The sequence below is a fragment of the Aquarana catesbeiana genome, linkage group LG01, assembly GCF_042186555.1.
Source record: "Aquarana catesbeiana isolate 2022-GZ linkage group LG01, ASM4218655v1, whole genome shotgun sequence".
Classification (NCBI taxonomy): domain Eukaryota; kingdom Metazoa; phylum Chordata; class Amphibia; order Anura; family Ranidae; genus Aquarana; species Aquarana catesbeiana.
Genome location: NC_133324.1, coordinates 271,095,014 through 271,115,168, shown reverse-complemented (window position 1 = coordinate 271,115,168; position 20,155 = coordinate 271,095,014). Strand labels below are relative to the sequence as shown.

Sequence of the window (20,155 nt, the reverse complement as noted above, 5' to 3'; positions counted from 1 at the left end):
GTGTTCATGATTCAACAATAAGAAAGACTGGGCAAAAATGGCATACATGGGAGAGTTCCAAGGCCAAGCCACTGCTGACCCAAAAGAACACAAAGGCTCATCTCACATTTACCAAAAAACATCTTGATTATCCCCAAGACTTTTAGGTAAATATTCTGTGGACTGATGAGACAAAAATTTAACTTTTTGGAAGGTGTGCCACCTGTTACATCTGGCATAAACCTAATACAGCATTTCATAACAAGATCATACCAACAGTCAGACATGGTGGTGGTACAGCGTGATGGTCTGGATCTGCCTTGCAGCTTCAGGACCTGGAGGGAGGACTTACCATAATTGATGGAACCATGAATTCTGAGCTCTACCAGAAAATCCTAAAGGAGAATGTCCGGCTATCAGTTCGTGACCTCAAGTGCACTTGGGTTATGCAGCAGGACAATGATCTGAAACGCAACAGCAAGTCCACCTCCAAATGGTTCAAATAAAGCAAAATTTAGGTTGGCCTAGTCAAAGCCCGGACTTAAATCCAATTGAGATGCTGTATCATGATCTTACCCAGGCCGTTCATGCTGGAAAACCCTCCAATGTGGTTGAATTAAAAGAATTCTGCAAAGAAGAGTTGGCCAAAATTGCTCAACAGCAATGTGAAAGACTCATTGCCAGTTATCGCAAAACCCTTCATTGCAGTTGCCATCAATGGTGGCACAACCAGTTATTAGGTTTAGGGGGCAATTACTTTTTCACATAAAGCCAGGCAGGTTTGGACAGCTTTTTTTGCCTTAATAAATAAAACCATCATTTAAAAACTGCATTTTGTATTTACTCATGGTATCTTGGTTTAATAAAAAAATTTGTTTGATGAGCCGAGTCATTTAAGTGTGACAAATATGCAAAAAAATTAAAAAAAAAAAAAAACTGAAAAAGGTGGCAAATAATTTTTCACAGCATTGCACATTATATTGTATTTGCTGCTGTACTGGGAGATGCGTGAAACTTGAGAGGCTGTCCTGGACAAGCTGTGCATGTTTGTCTTTCACTTTGTACGTATACTTTTCTTTTCAATTAAACCATATTGGATTGAAAAAAAAAAAAAAAAGGAGATTTCTTTAATATATGTTTGGCTGTGGGACAAGAAGTGAAGGCACTCTCCCCAATGGGACACAGATGGCAAAAATAAACCTTACAGGGGGTATAACACTCCCTTAGACCCCATACACACTATTAGATTTTCTTCAGATTTTTGTCTTCAGATTTACTAAAACCACGTAGTTCAAGGGCCTGCCCGATTGCATACAAATTGAAATGCTTAAGGTTTGACCTCATATTATATTATATGGTTTTGGTAAATCTGAAGACAAAAATCTGCAGAAAATCTAATAGTGTGTATGGGGTCTTACTCTATTCAAAAAAGTTTTGCCTATAGTGCTATTCTAAGTTTAAAATCCTGAGGAAGCAGATGTTTAGGGTCTAAAAACCGCAAAAAGTAAAACGACCACGTCAAATGCTTAAATTGAATAAGTTATCGTGTAATGTATCGGTGGGATTAGGAATGGATATATGTGGTATACCTGAAAGGTCCCAGTACTTTAAAACCAACACAATCTATGATACCCTCTAATATTTTGAGAACGGGATGCATTATTTTTGGGCAGGTTCAATAAAATATATTTTATATCATTCGCGAAACAGAGAGCATTAAAACGGCAGTGCATCTTGAAGTTCCCAGCGTTTCATCTGCACCTTTTTTTTTTTTTTTTTTTTAGCAAAGCCTCTATGCTGCATGTGATTGCTGTCAGAGGAGATTGTAAGTACATGATAGTAAACCACTGGGTCTCTCAGTAAGGACTCAAGTAGTCAGTGATAGCGGAGACAGAGCCTCAAGCTACGCAGATTGCAGATGGAGGGGTTAAACTGCTCTGTGCAGAAAATCTGTAAGGTGAACTTACACACTGGAGCCCCTCCCCATTGCACCTGGTCCCACTAACCTGGAGTCCAGCAATCTTCTGTTCTGACAGATCGTATCACTGCTTTACCAGTCTGGGGATTTGAAATCCCCGCGGCTTTCTCTCCTCTTCGCCTGTGGTGGTAGGACGGGCTACACGGGTTCTGATTGGTCAGCGCTGACCAATTAGAATGCTCCTATACGTACCTCCTGACAAAGTACATTTAGGAGATTGAGACGCAGGGGGATTACACACACAGATCCCGGTTCTTTCAGGGGAGAAGAGACCGATTGTGTGTTCATACAAAGTATGAACACCAATCTCTCTCTTCCCCTAGTAAGTCCCATCCTCCTTTCAGTTAGAACACAGTTAACCCCTTCCCTGCCAGTGACATTTTTACAGTAATCAGTGCATTTTTATAGCACTGATCACTGTATAATTGTCAATGGTCCCACAAATGTCCAATTTGTCCGCTGCAATATCGCAGTCCCAATAATTAAAAAAAAAAAAAAAAAGAAATAAAACGCAGATCACCACCATTACTAGTAAAAAAAAAAAAAAAAAAAACACAACAATAAAAATGCCATAAATCTATCCCCTATTTTGTAGATGCTATAACTTTTGCGCAAACCAATCAATTTACGCTTACTGCGATTTTTGCCAAAAACATGTAGAATACATATCGGCCTAGACTGAGGAAAAAAATTTGTTTTTTTTTTTAAATGTGGGATATTTATTGTAGCAAAAAGTAAAAGATAGTGTTTTTTTCAAAATTGTAGCTCTTCTTTTGTTTATAGCGCAAAAAATAAAAACCGCAGGGGTGATCAAATACCACCAAAAGAAAGCTCAATTTGTGTGAAAATAGTATTTTTATAAGCTTACCTGTAAAATCCTTTTTTTGGAGTACATCACGGGACACAGAGCACCATAGTAATAACTATATGGGTGGCCTATAACCCATATAGTTATTACTATGGTGCTCTTGTTCTTGGTACCATAAAGAGATTTGGAAAAAAAAAACCCATGTCCTTCTCTTCTGAGGGAACCTCTATTATCACTCCCTGACACAGTAATCGGTCCAGTGCCAGAAATAAGGACTTTTTCTTACTGGGTCCTTGGGAACGTTTGATTTTTGAAAACGCAATAGTGGAAACTCTTGGAACTCTAGTTTGTAGCCTAGGCCTACTACAGAGAGGACCCACTTGTCTTGTATTCCCTCTTGCCAAGTTTCTGAAAACCACCAGTCCCCCCCCCCCCACTCGATCGAGCGGGGGCGCCCCTTCACAAGGAAGCCTTGAGATTCTGTTTTGTGGACTTCTGACCCCAGGGCTTTTGGTAGCCCTGTGCCTGGTTATGAGGCTTACCCTTTGCCCCTGACGGTGGAGGCCGTCGATACTGTCTGGAAGCTGTTGCCCCAGGCATAGGAGGGGAAAGTCTTAAAAGAAGGCCATCTATTCTTTTTCTTAACTGGAAAAAGGGTACTCTTACCCCCAGAAATCTTTTGGATATACTTATCCAAATCTTCCCGAAACAACCTTTCTCCATGAAAGGGAAACCCAGCCAAGAGCTTCTTGCATGGTATCTCGGCTGTCCAATTTTTAAGCTACAGAATCCTGCGCATATGTATCAACATAAGCGCAAGGCGAGATGCCTGATGGATGGAATCCTTGATAGAGTCTGCTGCAAAGTATAGGGCCCTAGGTAGCTCAGCTAAACTTTGGGCCTCATCGGCTTGAGCAGAAACTTTAAATAACCTGCTTGAGTTCATCCCGAAGGGATTGACAGATGCCTATTGCTGCTACTGCAGGCTGTACCACTGCACTGGCTACAACAAATGAGGCTTTTAGTAGAGATTCCAACTTTTTATCAGCTGGATCTCTAAATACTTGTACATTGTCCACTGGACAAGTTAAACTCCTGTTCACAGAGGAGATAGCAGCATCCACTACTGGCAAATCCCATCTCTTTGAGAACTTTTTCTCCATAGGGTAAAGAAATGAAAATTTCTTAGGGGGAGAAAACTGCTCATCTGGGTGATCCCAATCAGCATAAATCAGTTGCTCCAGTAACGGGTGCATAGGGAAAGCATGAGAACCCTGTGGGGGTTTTAGCGAACCCAAAGAGGAGAAGGAAACCTCATCCACCTCTGCAGGAGGCAACTTATATCCAGAGCAGACCAAGTCCGTAAGGGATTGAATTAGCAATTTCAGAGATTGCGAAGTTGAGAAAGGTTCTTCAGATGCTGAATCCTCAGTAGAGGAGTCACCTGAACCTCCTTCCCTCAAAAAGGTACCCCACCACTATCATCTGGCCATTGTTGTCCCAAAACGGGAAGGTCAAGGGCAGGAGAAGGGGGACCTGTTGTGTTTTCTCACCTCCTGGGAGGATGACGCGAACGAATCGGCTATTTTTCCCTCCAAACCAGCCAGAGCTAAATTGTCCTTAGTGACGAATGCAGAAGCTGACATGTTGGGGGTAGCCACCATGCCTGTGAGACAAGATGGCTCAGATTTGCCAGATACTCTAGGTCCTTCAGGGGAGGATGGAACTGGGGGCGTGCGACTAGGTGCCTCAGGCTCTGACCGCAGCGACTTTGCACCCCCCCTGATGAATTACCCCATCTATGGGCAGGCATAGTCTTAAGCACAAAAAAACAGAGGTACTAAACAAAATGCATCTACTGCCGAGCTTTAGTCTATCAATTTACATAACATGCTGCTATAAATGCTTAGTCTCAATGCTGAGTAAACGTGCCCCTTGGAAATGCCTGTATCCACACACCCATACAGCTTACATGCCCTTGTGCGCTCTGTGTCCCTCTGTCAGCCAACCAGACACTCCCAGTGTAAAGCTTTTAAGCAGTGAGCCTTGTGCTCCATGTGCATGCCGGCGGCGTTTAAGCCACGCCTCCTGCACTTAGGCTCCGCCCCTTAAAGGATCCCTTTCCCGCGCTCTGCGCGGAGATAGCCGGCCCTGTAGTGAGGGTGGATCGATGGGGGAACGTGACCTCTCTGATGGTGGGTGGCCCCCCAAACCCCTACGAATGGCTGACAGAGCAGGAGAAATAGCAATGTTACCGCAGGAAGCCTTTGCTGACACTTGAGCACATCACAGGGGAAGCATGGAACGCTGGAAGCCAGGTATGTAGCTTTTACACCACCCTCTAGTGGCAAAACACAGGCAAGACATTGCATACTCACACCAGAAAGATCAAGTGAAATTATAGTGAACGTAGCTACGAAGCTGCGTAGCAAGCGGAAGTGGCGCGTCAAGTCGATCCCTGATGACGTCAGAATGTACTGATGAAACCGGTCGGACTTACCGAACGTGACACGCCACTTCCGTTTGCTACGCAGCTTCCTAGCTGCCTCCGCTGTTTGATTATCTGCACAAACCCCTATGTGGTTCATGCGGGTTTTTTAGCTTGTTCAATAAATATTTGGCTTATTTCACAATGGGAGCATTCCATTCATTCTCTTCCCATTTATGGCATTAACGATCTTCAATGACCAATTTCCATCTGAGGGTTCATCTAAATCCATCCAGTGTCCATGCAGTCACAGCGTTCCTGATTTCCAGTACCTGAACCAAGCTGTGATCATGTGAAGCTTTCTGGCATGTCCTTGAAGCATTTCTGACTGTAATGGGAGTCACCACAATCTGGCGAGTAGGCTGTGCGGCCGGTGATGGTGGTAGAATCATTGTTCCCTTGATGTTTGCCGAATACTAGGAGGATTTATCCAGAAGTTTTGAAAATTTATACTAATTTATGAACACTATGTCTTTTTGAATTTTTGATTTTTTGCTTTTACTGCTTGATATTTCAACACTTTAATGCTTTCTGATTGGACTCTAGCCGAAAGCTATTTATGGTTGTCACTATTGACACTAGTTAATTATCCTCTTTTCACTTACCCTTATAACATGCTGCTCCTAAAATAATTTAAATTCACCAGTTCCCACCTGCGCGGATTGGCGGTTTTTAACATTTATAATATGGCACTAATATGCAGCACTGCTAGGCAGCACTGATGAGCATTGCCCCATTATCTGTATAGGGGATCTCCCCTGTGAGATGCTGCTGATTGGCTCTCCTCGCCTCACACTGTCAGTGTGAGGTGAGGAGAGCCGATAACCAGCATTTCCTTGTTTACATGTTATCAGCTGTGATTGGACACAGCTGATCACATGGGTAAAGAGCTGCAGTGAGACTGGGGCAACGTCATATGACGTCGTCCCAGAACAAGAGCGCAACCCGCCCACTGTCATTTGTCAATACGGCGGGCAGGTAAAAAGGAAAGCAGACAGGGTTAGATCCAAAACAACACAAAGAAAATTGAGCATGTACCTTTTAGATATTCTCTAATCTTTCCTTTCAGCTCAGTAGATTTATTTTTGCTTCGTTCACATATTACCTGTATGCACACAAATTGTTAATTAATTATATATTCAGAAGTACTGTCATCTGTTTCATTTAATTGGCAGTCATGTGGGATACTGATACATCAGTGCAAGGATAAGCTGGATGTACAGGAAAAAACGAGTACTAAATATAAAAAATTGCCAGAATAGCAAATTACATCATACGAAGCACTAAAACTAAAAATAATGCAAGTTATTTTTCGAAAAAGACTGCTTAAAAGCCAAGTTCATCTATTAAAAAAAAAAAAACCCACACACCATTTTGCATTGAAAAAAAAAAAAAAAAAAAAAAAAAAAAAAAAGATTTTTTCACTCCAGCCTGCAAAGCATTGCACCTGCAATTAGTGGATTTAGAGGCTGTCTGCCTGCACCTCTATATGGGCAGTTACTGAAGTGTTTTTTTTTTTTTTTTTTTTTTTTAAGCAATAGGCAAGCCAAGTACTACCTCTGTGGTCCTTTAAGGCCTCATGTACACTGCTGCTGCTAAACAGACATTTAGGAGCAGTTGGGCATTTTTTTCAACTGCTCCTGAACGCTCCTCTGTTATCTTATCAGTACATGTACACAGGGTCGTTTACAGTAGTTTCCAGGCAGTTGAGTTTAGAGGTTTTTGTAACGCAAAAGGATGGGTTCAGAAGCGGAGTTTAGAGGCATTTCAAGCGCCAAACGCTTCTAACCGCGGCTAAATGTGGTCATTCGTGTTTACAGGCATTTTTCACTATAAATTTTTTTTTTTTTTTTAAATGCTTCTAAACGCGGCAAAGCAGACATTTTAAACGTGGGTTACTACCTGTCAAGTTAAATCGTTCAGGAGAGGTTGTAAAAACGTCCCGTGTACATGAAGCCTAAGAATGCAGTTCACAGCAATTCTAGACCATAAATGTTATGAAAACACAGAAAAGCAATATTACCTCTTCTGGCGTCTGGTCATACTTGTTTCTGGAATTTTTTATAATGTCAGGATGAGAACACAGCACATTGACTACCTCTGCATTTCCAAATTTGCAAGCAAAATGCAAAGGAGTATCAAAAGCCTGAAAAGAAAGTATAAAACCAAATATAAGGAAAAAAATAAATATTTAGAGAGGAATTTTTTTTTTTTTTGGAAAAAAAAAACAAAACAAACAAGCTATTTACCATTTTATCTGGTGTGTTAAGATAAAGGTCAACGATATACTGAATACGTTTCAGAAGCATACCATCATCATCATCGGGATACATAAGCCTCATGAATTCTGGGTTCTCCAAAGTATTTAGCAACAGCTGGCTGATCCCAGCCTGGTTCTCTTTGGCAGCTACATGCATGACATTGTACCTGCACCCTTCCTGTTGAATACAAAATACATTCAGTGCAAACACATTATATAGAAAACTAATTAGATGCAGAGACAGATATGACCAAATTTAACTGCTGCAAAAGTTTTGAGAAAAGAAGTGCTTGTTATAAAAAAGGTACAGCAAAGTGTTCTTGGCAATATTTACCTCTACCAATTTTGTTTTTTTTTTTTTACAACGAAGAACAATAAAACCAGAATGTCACAATGTTCAGCAAATTAAGAGTATAACTTAGAGCTCTTTTACACGGACAGACTGCACCAGCAAATCCGCCTGCTCAGAGGGGGATCTCTCCGCTGATCCTCGCTGAGCAGGCGGATGACGAGATACATTCCTCTATGGGTGGTTAGATGTAAACCGCCTGTCCGTTTACATCCAACTGTCATCCGATCCGCCAGATGGATGGGGACCAGATCCCCCATTTGTCTGTTTTTAGCAGATAGATCAGATTGGATGTCAGTGGGTGCCAACGGATACATGTCCATTTACATCTTCCACTCCATAGAGGGCAATGGATGGTCCGATTGGGTCAAAAACTAAATTTTTTGTTTTGGATAGAGTGGAGAAGGATTAGAACACCTGTTCACCCTATTTGCCATGCTTACCATTATCACAATCTGAAAGTAAAACACAACACAAAATTTGGGGTTGTCCTCAGAACGCCAATAGAGGGAAAAACCTTCCTTCCAATAGGGATGCCATTTCTGGCGACAACCAGGGATACCCTTACTTTGGGGGGCAGGTTTGTCATAGGACAGGAAGTGAAGGGAAATCTCCCCAATGGGATGGGACACATGGCAAAAAATAAACCTGACAGGAGGTTATAACCCGCCTTTACTCTATCCAAAATTGGAGTAAAACAAAAAAACCCAAAACCAACAGATATCCACCAGGGTCTGTTGAAGGCAAGGAAATTGTATGTACATGGATAGAAAACTGGTTGCACGAATGTGTCCAGAGAGTAGTGATAAAGGACTCATTCTCTGAATGATCTAAAATTGTGAGTGGCATACCCCATGGTTCTGCCTTGTGGCCAATGCTGTTCAATTTCTTTATTAATGATACAGAGGTTAGAATCAAGAGCTTGATTTCAGTGTTTGCCGATACCAAATTGTACAGGGAAATAACTTTTGCTAAAAAACGAGGTTGTGTACCCCACCACACCTAAACCAACTGGTCTTAAAGCATAACTTTTATTGACTCACAAATAAAATATTATTGAAAAGGTGTGAGAAAAAATAGTGTTTTTACGTAAAGGGGTCACCTCAAGAGAATGAAAGATGAGAGATTACCATGGTGGTCTCAATCTGAACCTAGGGCCTATAGCACTGCAAATATCTTCACTGCTCCTAGTCTGAACAGGATCTCTCTGACTGTATAATTGATTTACCTGCCCTGCTGGCACTACGGCAAACTGTCTATCTGCAGGAGGCTACTTCTATACCTGTCAATATGATGGATAACCTGACAGATGCCTATAAACAGTTTTTAGTCTAATAGCTTGAGATCTCACCAGTTCAGCTCAAATAATGCAGACTATACTATTGCTTCTATCTGTAGTAGCAACTGCTTGGTTTCTGCTATCAATTCTACAGTTCTGCTCCAACCAATCTGTCTATATCGGTAGTTCTAACAACTGCTACCTAAATTCTCACCGGTATATTGCTATAGATATGCCATCTCTAATGACCATCATAGCTATGAAATCATATCAAAAGGATCCCACTTAGCAATATAGTGAACTTGGTGTTGAGTTATTCACTTTAAGGTCATCACAGAGGACAAGGGGGCACGCTTTACGTCTAGAGGAAAAAAGATTTCATCTACAAATACGGAAACTTTTATTTTATTTATTTTTTTTAACAGTAAGAGCTGTGAAAACGTGGAATAGACTCCCTCCAGAGATGGTCCTGGCCAGCTCAGTAGATTGCTTTGAAAAAGGCCTGGATTCTTTGCTAAATGTACATAATATACCGTATTTATCGGCGTATAACATGCACTTTTTCCACTTAAAATCAGGGGAAAATCGTGGGTGTGTGTTATACGCCGATCCCCCCGCTGACTGTAAGCGGAGGAGCGAGCGCTGCCGATATACGTACATAGCCGAGTGTACTCGGCCAGTGCCGCTCACAGTCACGCCCAATGATGGACATAACACAGGGACTGGGCGTGACTGTGCGCGAAGCTAGCCGAGTACACTCAGCTATGTATGTATATCGGCAGCGCTCACAGTCACGCCCAGTCCCACCATTGAACCTGTGTTCTGTCCATGATAGGGCAGGACTGCAAGAGGAGCTGAGAGGAGCCGAGATACACAGGGCCAGCTCTGTGTATCTCGGCGGCGCCATATTTAAACTGCAGTGACACTGACAAGGCTGCAGGTGGACACTGACAAGGCTGCATTGATGGGCATTTAAATGTAAGTTTTTACCTTAAAAATTTTTTTTCTTAAAATTCCCTCCCAAACTTGGGGTGCGTGTTATACGCCGATAAATACGGTAACTGGGTACTAACATTTATAGGTAAGGTTGATCCAGACAAAATCCTATTGCCTTTCGCGGGATCAGAAAGGAATTTTTTTTTTCCCTGCTGTAGCAAATTGGAGCATGCTTTGCTGGGGTTTTGCTCCTTCCTCTGCATCAACTGTGGGTGAAGGATTTTATTATGGAATTGCACGATTATTTTTTATTTTAATTTTTTTGGTTGGACTAGATGGACTTGTGTCTTTTTTTCAACCTATGTAAACTATATGTAGCAATATCTACAGAATTTGAAAACGATCCTGCAAAAAGGAGTAGAAAAAAAGAAAAAAAAATGGACTCTCCAAAGATGAATATTCATTCTAAACAATCGCCCCACTATTGCAACATTTTATGCACTGCCGAAAGTGCATAAACAACAACAACCTCCAGGCCGCCAAATTATACCTGGAAACTGTAATTTAACAGACGGTGCTAGCAAATATGTTGATTTCATAATGAGACCATTTGTCTGAGTTGCCCTCGTATATCGAAGATACACGAGATTTCATGAATAGACTCACAGACAATCTTGGAGGAAGACATGTGGCTAGCTAGCCTGGATGTCAAAGCTTTATACAGCAATATTGATCATAATTTGGGTATAGCAGCCTTTAAATTTTTCCTAGATGCCAGTGATCAAATTTCAGTACAGTTAGCGGTAACCCCAAGCCACACTCTGGATTGCATTGCAGGATCCTGGTGCAGTGTACTTACCTTGTCCCCAGGATCCTGTGATGTCTCCCCCCCCCCCCGTGTCTGTGGGCTCTGACCTCTGCCTCTGTGTGCCAGGCTCCATTCCCTGCGAGTGTCGCGATGCATGGGGGCAGAGCCCTGCGGCAAATTCAAAAGATAGAAAATTCATAACACACAGTACACTGTAATCTTACAGATTACATTACTGTATGAAATCATTTTACATCCCTTTTGTCCCCAGTGCTTTGTCCAATGCCCTGCATGCAGTTCTATATTATAAATACTGTTTTATGCCTGGAAACTTGAGATTGACCATAGCAACTAAAAAGTGTCACTTTACGTCAAAAGTGGTTTTAGACCAGCTAGAAAACTTACAGAATTGAGAAATTGTGACTCGCGGGAAATTAATTTTAATTTTTTATATTTATAGTTAATTATATTATGATTTTGTGTTTCAAACTTTATCATACCTGGGATGTCTACTAGACTCTTGTTTGGACAGATTTAAGTGAGTTATTGCTAAGAATTACAGGCCTAAATTAATAATAATAATAAGCCAAATTTCTTTTCAAAAATAATTGTACCGATTTGAGATGCAAAAATCTGACATAATCATACCGCCAGGGAGGTTAACATACAGAAATGAGATCCCCCGCTGACAGTTGGGAGAAGAGGAGAGCAGTGGGGGATCAGCTGAACGGTGCTGTAACAAAGTAATTTATCACAAATGTATTACAGAAACATACAATTTACATTATATTCTACTGTAAATACAGTGCATTTTAGGATTTTACAACCACTTTAACCACTTGCCTAATGCAGATATACTGCAGCAGAATGGCACGGGCAGGCAAAATCACGTACCTGGTACGGGATATGCCTCCCGCGGCGGCCAGCATCGTTAGGGGAGCGATCCGTGCTGAGGGGGAGGCCACTCATTCGTGGCCACCCCCTTGCGATCGCTCCCAACGAATGAAAATCTTCCTCTGCTGCTGTAATGTAAACAGAGGCAGAGGAAGTGATGTCATCTCTCCTCGTGTCGGTCTTTTCGTTCCGGCGCCAAGGAGAGAAGACATCCAAGTGCACCAACACTACACATTACAGTAAAACACTCTAGGCACACATTTCATCCCCCAGTCACCCCCCGACACAGTGACACCAATAACAGTTTTTTTTTTCTGATTATTGCATTGGTGTTATTTGTGACAGTTATAAGTGGTAGGGCAGTTAGTGTTAGGCCCCTTTAGGTCTAGGGTACCACCCTAATCCCCCCTAATAAAAGTTTTAACCACTTGATCACCCCGTCGCCAGTGTCACTAAGCGATCTTTTTTTGATCGCTGTATTAGTGTCACAGGTGACGCTAGTTAGGGAAATATTTAGGTTCGCCGCCAGTGTTTTATAGCGTCAGGGACCCCCATATACTACCTAATAAAAAGGTTTTAACCCCCTGATTGCCCCCTAGTTAACCCTTTCCCCAGTGATCACCGTATAACTGTTACAGGTGACGCTGGTTAGTTAATTTTTTATAGTGTCAGGGCACCTGCCGTTTATTACCCAATAAAGGTTTAATCCCCTGATCACCCGGCGGGTGATACAAGTTAGGTTTTAGGGTCAGATAGGGTCTGCGTCGCTCCAGGTTAGTGCCAGTACCGCTAACACCCACGCACGCAGCATACACCTTCCTTAGTGGTATAGTATCTGAACGGATCAATATCTGATCAGATCTATACTAGCGTCCCCAGCAGTTTAGGGTTCCCAAAAACGCAGTGTTAGCGGGATCAGCCCAGATACCTGCTAGCACCTGCGTTTTGTCCCTCCGCCCGGCCCAGCCCAGCCCACCCAAGCGCAGTATCGATTGATCACTGTCACTTACAAAACACATAACTGCAGCTTTCGTAGAGTCAAGGCTGATCCCTGCGATCGCCAACAGTTTTTTTGGTAGCGTTTTGATCGCCAACAGTCAGGAGCAGTTTAACCTGAGAGTCTCACTACTGTACCACTAAATTTAGAGCTCAAAATGGCAAATCGAAGGCACAGTAGTGAAGAGGCCTACACGTTTCTGAGCATGACAGATAGTGAAGAGGAAGTCACTCATCTTTCAGATTCAGGCTCAGAATACGATCCTGTAGACGACAGCGGCTCCATGACAGATAGCTCTGATGATGGAGTTGTGGTCCCTGCCAAGGTCAGGCGTACCAGACCCCAATCTTCTTCTGCTGTTGTTGAGGTGCAAGAACCGTATGGAGCAGAGCAGTACTAGCGCCGATTTTCCTTCTGGTGAACTGGCAAGCACCAGTGGCCTAGTACACCCCGGTCGTAGTCAAACCAGCACTGCAGTAACACTTGGTGACATGGCGAGTCCCATAAGTGCAGTTCAAGCTGGTGAGGTGGCAAGCACAAGTGTCCTGCTGCCACCAAGAAGACAAACACTGGTCCGTTGTGCCCATAATGCCCTCACCTGCTGCATTCACCAATCCTAATTGGGAATCCACCACTTCTGAGGCACCCGTACTTCCCCCATTCACATCCCCAACCAAATGCAGTAGGATGCATGAGAGGCATTTCCTTTATGTCCTCCAGAGTACCCCTACCCAACGAACCGCCCAAAAAAGATGTCGTGTCTGCAGCAAGCGCGGATATAGGCGTGATACCCGCTATTATTGTCCCTCCTGTGCTGACAATCCTGGTCTTTGCATTGGTGAATGTTTTGAACACTACCATACACTACTTGAGTATTAGTGTAGGGTACAGAATTGAACAGACTAGGCACACTTTCACAGGGTCTCCCAAGATGCCATTGCATTTTGAGAGACCTGAACCTGGAACCGGTTACATTTATAAAAGTTACAAAAAAAAAAGTGTAAGAAAATAATTTTATATATATATATATATATATATATATATATATATATATATATATATATATATATATATATATATATATATATATATATATATATATATATATATCAAAAATAGTTGGCGTTCTATTGTTCTCTCTCTCTATTGTTCTGCTCTTTTTTACTTCTATTCTGCAATGTTTTATTGTAATGTTTTATCATGTTTGCTTTTCAGGTATTGTTAACCATTTTTTTTCATTTCAGGTACGCCATTCAGCTGCAGCGTGGATTTATTTATCTTGACAGAAACAGCATTTGCTCCCACGATACATAAAGCCGTGACTCCAGCGCTGTCGGAGGCGATATATACCGAAGCAAAGGGGCAGCAGGGGCGGAGGAGCGATTTGCTCCTAACTTTTGGGGCGGATTCCCCCATGCTTCGGCATACATAAATGGTGCATGTATGCCCATCATTAGAAGTGGGTGAATGAAGGGAGATATTCTAATGGTGGGCATACCCACCGATCAATCTCTTTTTTTTCCATTCAGCCTACAGGCTGTCAAAAAAAAAAAAAAAAAAGAAGAAAAGAAGATTACAATATATGCCCAACAAGGACCAGCAACATACTGGTATGTTGCTGGACTTTGAGTGGTTATACCAGAATGATGCCGCAGGTTTAGGTATCATTTTGGTATCATTCTTTTCAGCCAGAATTTGGCTTTCATGTAAAAGCAATCCTAGCGGCTAATTAGCCTCTAGACTGCTTTTACAAGCAGTGGGAGGAAATGTCCTCCCCCTCCCACCGTCTTTCATGTTTTTCTGTGGCTCTCCTGTCCCAACAGGGAACCTCAGAATGCAGCCGGTGATTCGGCCAGCTGACCATAGAGCTGATCAGAGACCAGAATGGCTCCAATCATCTCTATGGCCTAAGAAACCGGAAGCTACTAGCATTTCATGACTTAGATTTCGCCGGATGTAAACAGCGCCATTGGGAAATTGGGAAAGCATTTTATCACACTGATCTTGGTGTGGTCAGATGCTTTGAGGGCAGAGGAGAGATCTAGGGTCTAATAGACCCCAATTTTTTTTTTAAAAAGAGTACCTGTCACTACCTATTGCTATCATAGGGGATATTTACATTCCCTGACTTAACAATAAAAATTATAAAAAAAAAAATTAAAAAAAAATGAAAGGAACAGTTTAAAAATAAGATAAAAAAGCAAAAAAAAATAAAAATAAAAAAGCACCCCTGTTCCCCCCTGCTCTGGCGCAAAGGCGAACGCAAGCGTTGATCTGGCGTCAAATGTAAACAGCAATTGCACCATGCATGTGAGGTATCACCGCGAAGGTCAGATCGAGGGAAGAAATTTTAGCAGTAGACCCCCTCTGTAAATCTAAAGTGGTAACCTGTAAAGGCTTTTAAAAATGTATGTAGTTTGTCGCCACTGCACGTTTGTGCACAATTTTAAAGCATGTCGTGTTTGGTATCCATGTACTCGGTCTAAGATCATCTTTTTTATTTCATCAAACATTTTGGCAATATAGTGTGTTTTAGTGCATTAACATTTTTTTAGAAAAGTGTGTTTTTTTCCCCAAAAATACTGCGCAAATACTGTGTGGGAAAAAAAAATGAAACCCACCATTTTAATCTGTAGGGCCTTTGCTTTAAAAAAATATATATAAATAATGTTTGGGGGTTCAAAGTAATTTTCTTGCAAAAAAAAAATTTTTCGTGTAAACAAATAGTGTCAGAAAGGGCTTTGTCTTCAAGTGGTTAGAAGAGTGGGTGATGTGTGACATAAGCTTCCAAATGTTGTGCATAAAATGCCAGGACAGTTCAAAACCCCCTCCAAATGACCCCATTTTGGAAAGTAGACACCCCAAGCTATTTGCTGAGAGGCATGTCGAGTCCATGGAATATTTTATATTGCGACACAAGTTGCGGGAAAGAGACAAATTTTTTTTTTTTTTTTTTTTTTTGCACAAAGTTGTCACTAAATGATATATTGCTCAAACATGCCAAGGGCATATGTGGAATTACACCCCAAAATACATTCTGTTGCTTCTCCTGAGTACGGGGATACCACATGTGTGAGACTTTTTGGGAGCCTAGCCGTGTACGGGACCCCGAAAACCAATCGCCGCCTTCAGGCTTTCTAAGGGTGTAAATTTTTAATTTCACTCCTCACTGCCTATCACAGTTTCAGAGGCCATGGAATGCCCAGATGGCACAAACCCCCCACAAATGACCCCATTTTGGAAAGTAGACACCCCAAGCTATTTGCTGAGAGGTATGGCGAGTATTTTGCAGACCTCGCTTTTTGTCACAAAGTTTTAAAAAAAAAAAAAAAAAGTTTTTCTTTTCTTTCTTCATTTTCAAAAACAAATGAGCTGCAAAATACTCACCATGCCTCTCAGCAAATAGCTTGGGGTGTCTACTTTCCAAAATGGGGTCATTTGGGGGGGGGTTTGTGCCATCTTGGCATTTTATGGCCTTCGAAACTGTGATAGGTAGTGAGGAGTGAAATCAAAAATTTACGCCCTTAAAAATCCTGAAGGCGGTGATTGGTTTTCGGGGCCCCATACGCAGTTAGGCTCCCAAAAAGTCCTACACATGTGGTATCCCCGTAGTCAGGAGAATCAGCAGAATGTACTTTGGGGTGTAATTTCACATATGCCCATGGCCTGTTTGAGCAATATATAATTTAGTGACAACTTTTTGTAAATTTTTTTTTTGTCATTATTCAAATCACTTGGGACAAAAAAAAATTAATATTCAATGGGCTCAACATGCCTCTCAGCAATTTCCTTGGGGTGTCTACTTTCCAAAATGGGGTAATTTGGAGGGGTTTTGTACTGCCCTGCCATTTTAGCACCTCAAGAAATGAGATAGGCCGTCAAACTAAAAGCTGTGTAAATTCCAGAAAACGTACCCTAGTTTGTAGACGCTATAACTTTTGCGCAAAACAATAAATATACGCTTATTGACATTTTTTTTTACCAAAGACATGTGGCTGAATACATTTTGGATTAAAATGTATGACTACAATTGAGTTTATTAGGAGGGAAATTTAGTTTGGGTACAGCATTGCATGACCGCGCAATTAGCAGTTAAAGCGACGCAGTGCCAAATTTTAAAAAGTGCTCTGGTCAGTAAGAGGGTAAAACCTTCCGGGGCTGAAGTGGTTAAACTAAGGCTTATTTATTTTCAGGGTAGGGCATATATTGCAATCCTTCCCAAAAATCATAGATGGGCTTATTTTTAAGGAAACAGAGTAAATGGACTGTTTTTGCACTTGGTTTGATGAACTTTGCCTTTTACGAATTTCTGGGTCTATGTGTGTATGGACCCAATATATATGCACCATTAGTTGCACATCTGTACTTTATATGTAGTTATTCTTTTTAAACTGTCTTTTGGCACATTTGCACTCCTTTTTTTTGTTTTAAAAAATATAGAACTCTGTTCCCCAGGAAGTGATACTAGCTGAGCGTTAACAACTTCCCAAAAACTTTTAGAGGCCTTCCTCAGGAAGCAGAGTGTAAAGGCAATTATCGAGAGATTTAATTATTAAAAATAAATAAAAAATAGGTTGAATTGGAAGGACCTGTGTCTTTTCAACCTTATAAACTAAACTACACTATACGCAGGGAAAAAGGAGTAGGCACAAGAATGCTTAAAAAATTTTTTTAAAAATACACAAAAATAGATAAACAGCAGTGTTCTCCAGTACCAAACCAGATAATACAATCTTTATTAAAGTGTAAATTCACCTTTATAGAAAATCTGTAAGGTGAACTTTTTTTTTTCCTTTTAGTTTTTAATTTGCCTTTTGCTGTCACTTTTTAAATAGCTTTTTTTTTTTTTTTTTTCTTGTTTCATCAGTCTATTAATTAAGGGGTGTGGTTAATTGCTCACAGGTGCCTATTTAACTTGTTGTAGGACTCAGTCTGAGCGTGCTCAGTTTGAAGCTGTGGAGCTTGGTGTAAGTGGAGCTGGATTAAGTGGGAGTTAAAAACAAGAGTTTAAAACAGGAGGTTATAACAGGGGTCATAGTACCTGTGTAGTGTGAGTATCTGAGTGTTGTCTGAGTAGTGTGTGTGGATCGTTAGTACTTGTGTATTGTGTACCTGTGTATTGTCTTGAGTATTAGTGCCAGGAAGCTAGTTGTTAGGTAATTTGGACAGGGTAAAATCCCCAAATCCTCACCAAATTTAATAGGTACGATGCCCGGGGGGTGTGGAGAGGCGACTCTTTGTACATCTTGCCGCATGTATGCGTTCCTTGATCATCCGATCGAGGGCGAATACTGCTGTGCAAAATGTAAGCACATTGTTTCCCTGGAAGCCCAGGTTCTGAATCTGGGGAAGCAACTGTCAGCACTGAGAAGTCCCTCCATACAAAAGGTGAGCCAAGAACGTACACGGCAGGTGCCGGCAGGGGCCAGCACAGAGGCGGGTGGAGACAAAGAGGTGCAGGCACTAGCAAAGAGTAGATGGGTGACAGTCAGGAGGGGTAGAGGGGGAAGTGCCAGGGAGGCCGATCCAGGACTGGAGCATCCCAATAAGTACGCTCCATTGAGTGACATTGGTGTAACCAGTCAGGGACCAGCACTGCTGGAGATGAGCGACTCTCCTAGCTGCCAGGGGAAGAACTCCTCCAGTGAGAGAGTGGGGGGGCAGCAAAGGGAAAGGAAAGACAGATTCTGGTGGTAGGGGACTCAATTCTTAGAAGGACAGAGAGGGCAATCTGTAACCAAGACCTGAAGCGCCGAACAGTATGTTGTCTACCGGGCGCTCGGGTTCGGCACATCACGGATCTTGTGGACAGATTACTGGGAGGGGCTGGGGAAGACCCGGCTGTCATGGTGCACGTTGGCACCAATGACAAAGTCAGAGGCAGATGGAGTGTCCTAAAGAACGATTTTAGGGACTTAGGAGCTAAATTGAGGAAAAGGACCTCCAAGGTAGTGTTCTCAGGAATACTACCGGTACATCGAGCCACACCAGAGAGGCAGAGGGAGATTAGGGAAGTAAACAAGTGGCTGAAGAGCTGGTGTAGTAAGGAGGGGTTTGGGTTCCTGGAGGACTGGGCCGACTTCTCAGTCGGTAACCGGTACTATAGAAGGGACGGACTGCACCTAAATGAGGAGGGTGCAGATCTGCTGGGAATGAAGATGGCCAAAAAGTTAGAGGGGTTTTTAAACTAGGCGATGGGGGGGGAGGGTCCAGAGACAGTGATAGCCAGCGCGGAAGATATTCCAGAGGGTAGTATTGGGGGCATTAGTGGTAGGTTAACCAAAGCACAAAAACACAAGGTGAGTATAGTAGCAAGTCCAAGTTGCAATCTTGAAACACCCAATACGAGGACAATATGCGACCGGTCTAAACTATGTGGCATGTTCACCAATGCCAGGAGCCTGGCGGACAAGGTGGGTGAACTAGAGATACTGTTGTACAAGGAGGATTTGGATTTTGTGGGAATTTCAGAGACCTGGTTCAACAGCTCTCATGATTGGCTGGCAAACATTCAAGGGTATACCCTATACCGCAAGGACAGAGAGGGTAAAAAAGGGGGAGGGGTATGCCTATATATCAAGAATAATGTACAAGTGAATGTGAGAGATGACATCACTGAGGGGGCTAGGGAGGAGGTGGAATCTTTATGGGTAGAGCTCCAAAGGGATGAAGCTAAGGGGAAAATAATACTGGGAGTATGCTATAGGCCCCCTAACCTGAGGGAGGAAGTGGAGACGGATCTCCTATCACAAATTGGATTAGCAGCAAGGATGGGAAGTGTTATCATAATGGGGGATTTTAATTATCCAGACATAGACTGGGCGGAGGGAACCGCGCATTCATTTAAGGCTCGCCAGTTCCTTAGTGTCTTGCAGGACAATTTTATGGGTCAGATGGTAGACGCACCAACTAGAAATAAAACATTACTAGATCTACTGATTACCAACAATACAGACCTGATAACAGATGTGGAAATACGGGGCAATTTAGGTATCAGCGATCACAGGTCAATTAGTTTCAGTATAAATCACACAAATAGGAGACATGAAGGGAACACAAAGACACTGAATTTCAAAAGAGCCAACTTCCCTAAACTACAAACCTTGCTAAAAGGCATAAATTGGGATAAAATATTAGGAACAAAGAATACGGAGGAGAGATGAGTTTGCTTTAAGAGCATATTAAATAAGGGCATTAGCCAATGTATCCCATTGGGTAATAAATTTAAAAGAGCGAACAAACATCCTGGATGGCTTAACTCCAATGTAAAAATGCATATAAAAGCAAAGGAGAAGGCCTTCAAAAAATACAAGGTTGAGGGATCATCCACAGCATTCAGAATTTATAAAGAATGCAATAAGAAATGTAAGGGTGCAATT

The 20,155-nt window shown here is 42.0% G+C and overlaps 1 protein-coding gene across 3 annotated transcripts in view; it reads right to left on the bottom strand.

Moving 5' to 3' along the window:
- ANKLE2 (ankyrin repeat and LEM domain containing 2) overlaps nucleotides 1-20,155 on the bottom strand; it is a 116,695-nt gene that overhangs the window by 41,022 nt on the left and 55,518 nt on the right. For all 3 annotated transcript variants that reach the window (XM_073628486.1, XM_073628492.1, XM_073628478.1), the window contains 3 exons: nucleotides 7,503-7,691; nucleotides 7,277-7,399; nucleotides 6,292-6,358 (listed from right to left, as the gene is read on the bottom strand). In XM_073628486.1, coding sequence (XP_073484587.1) covers nucleotides 6,292-6,358; nucleotides 7,277-7,399; nucleotides 7,503-7,691 — 379 coding nt within the window. The remainder of the gene's footprint in view (nucleotides 1-6,291; nucleotides 6,359-7,276; nucleotides 7,400-7,502; nucleotides 7,692-20,155) is intronic.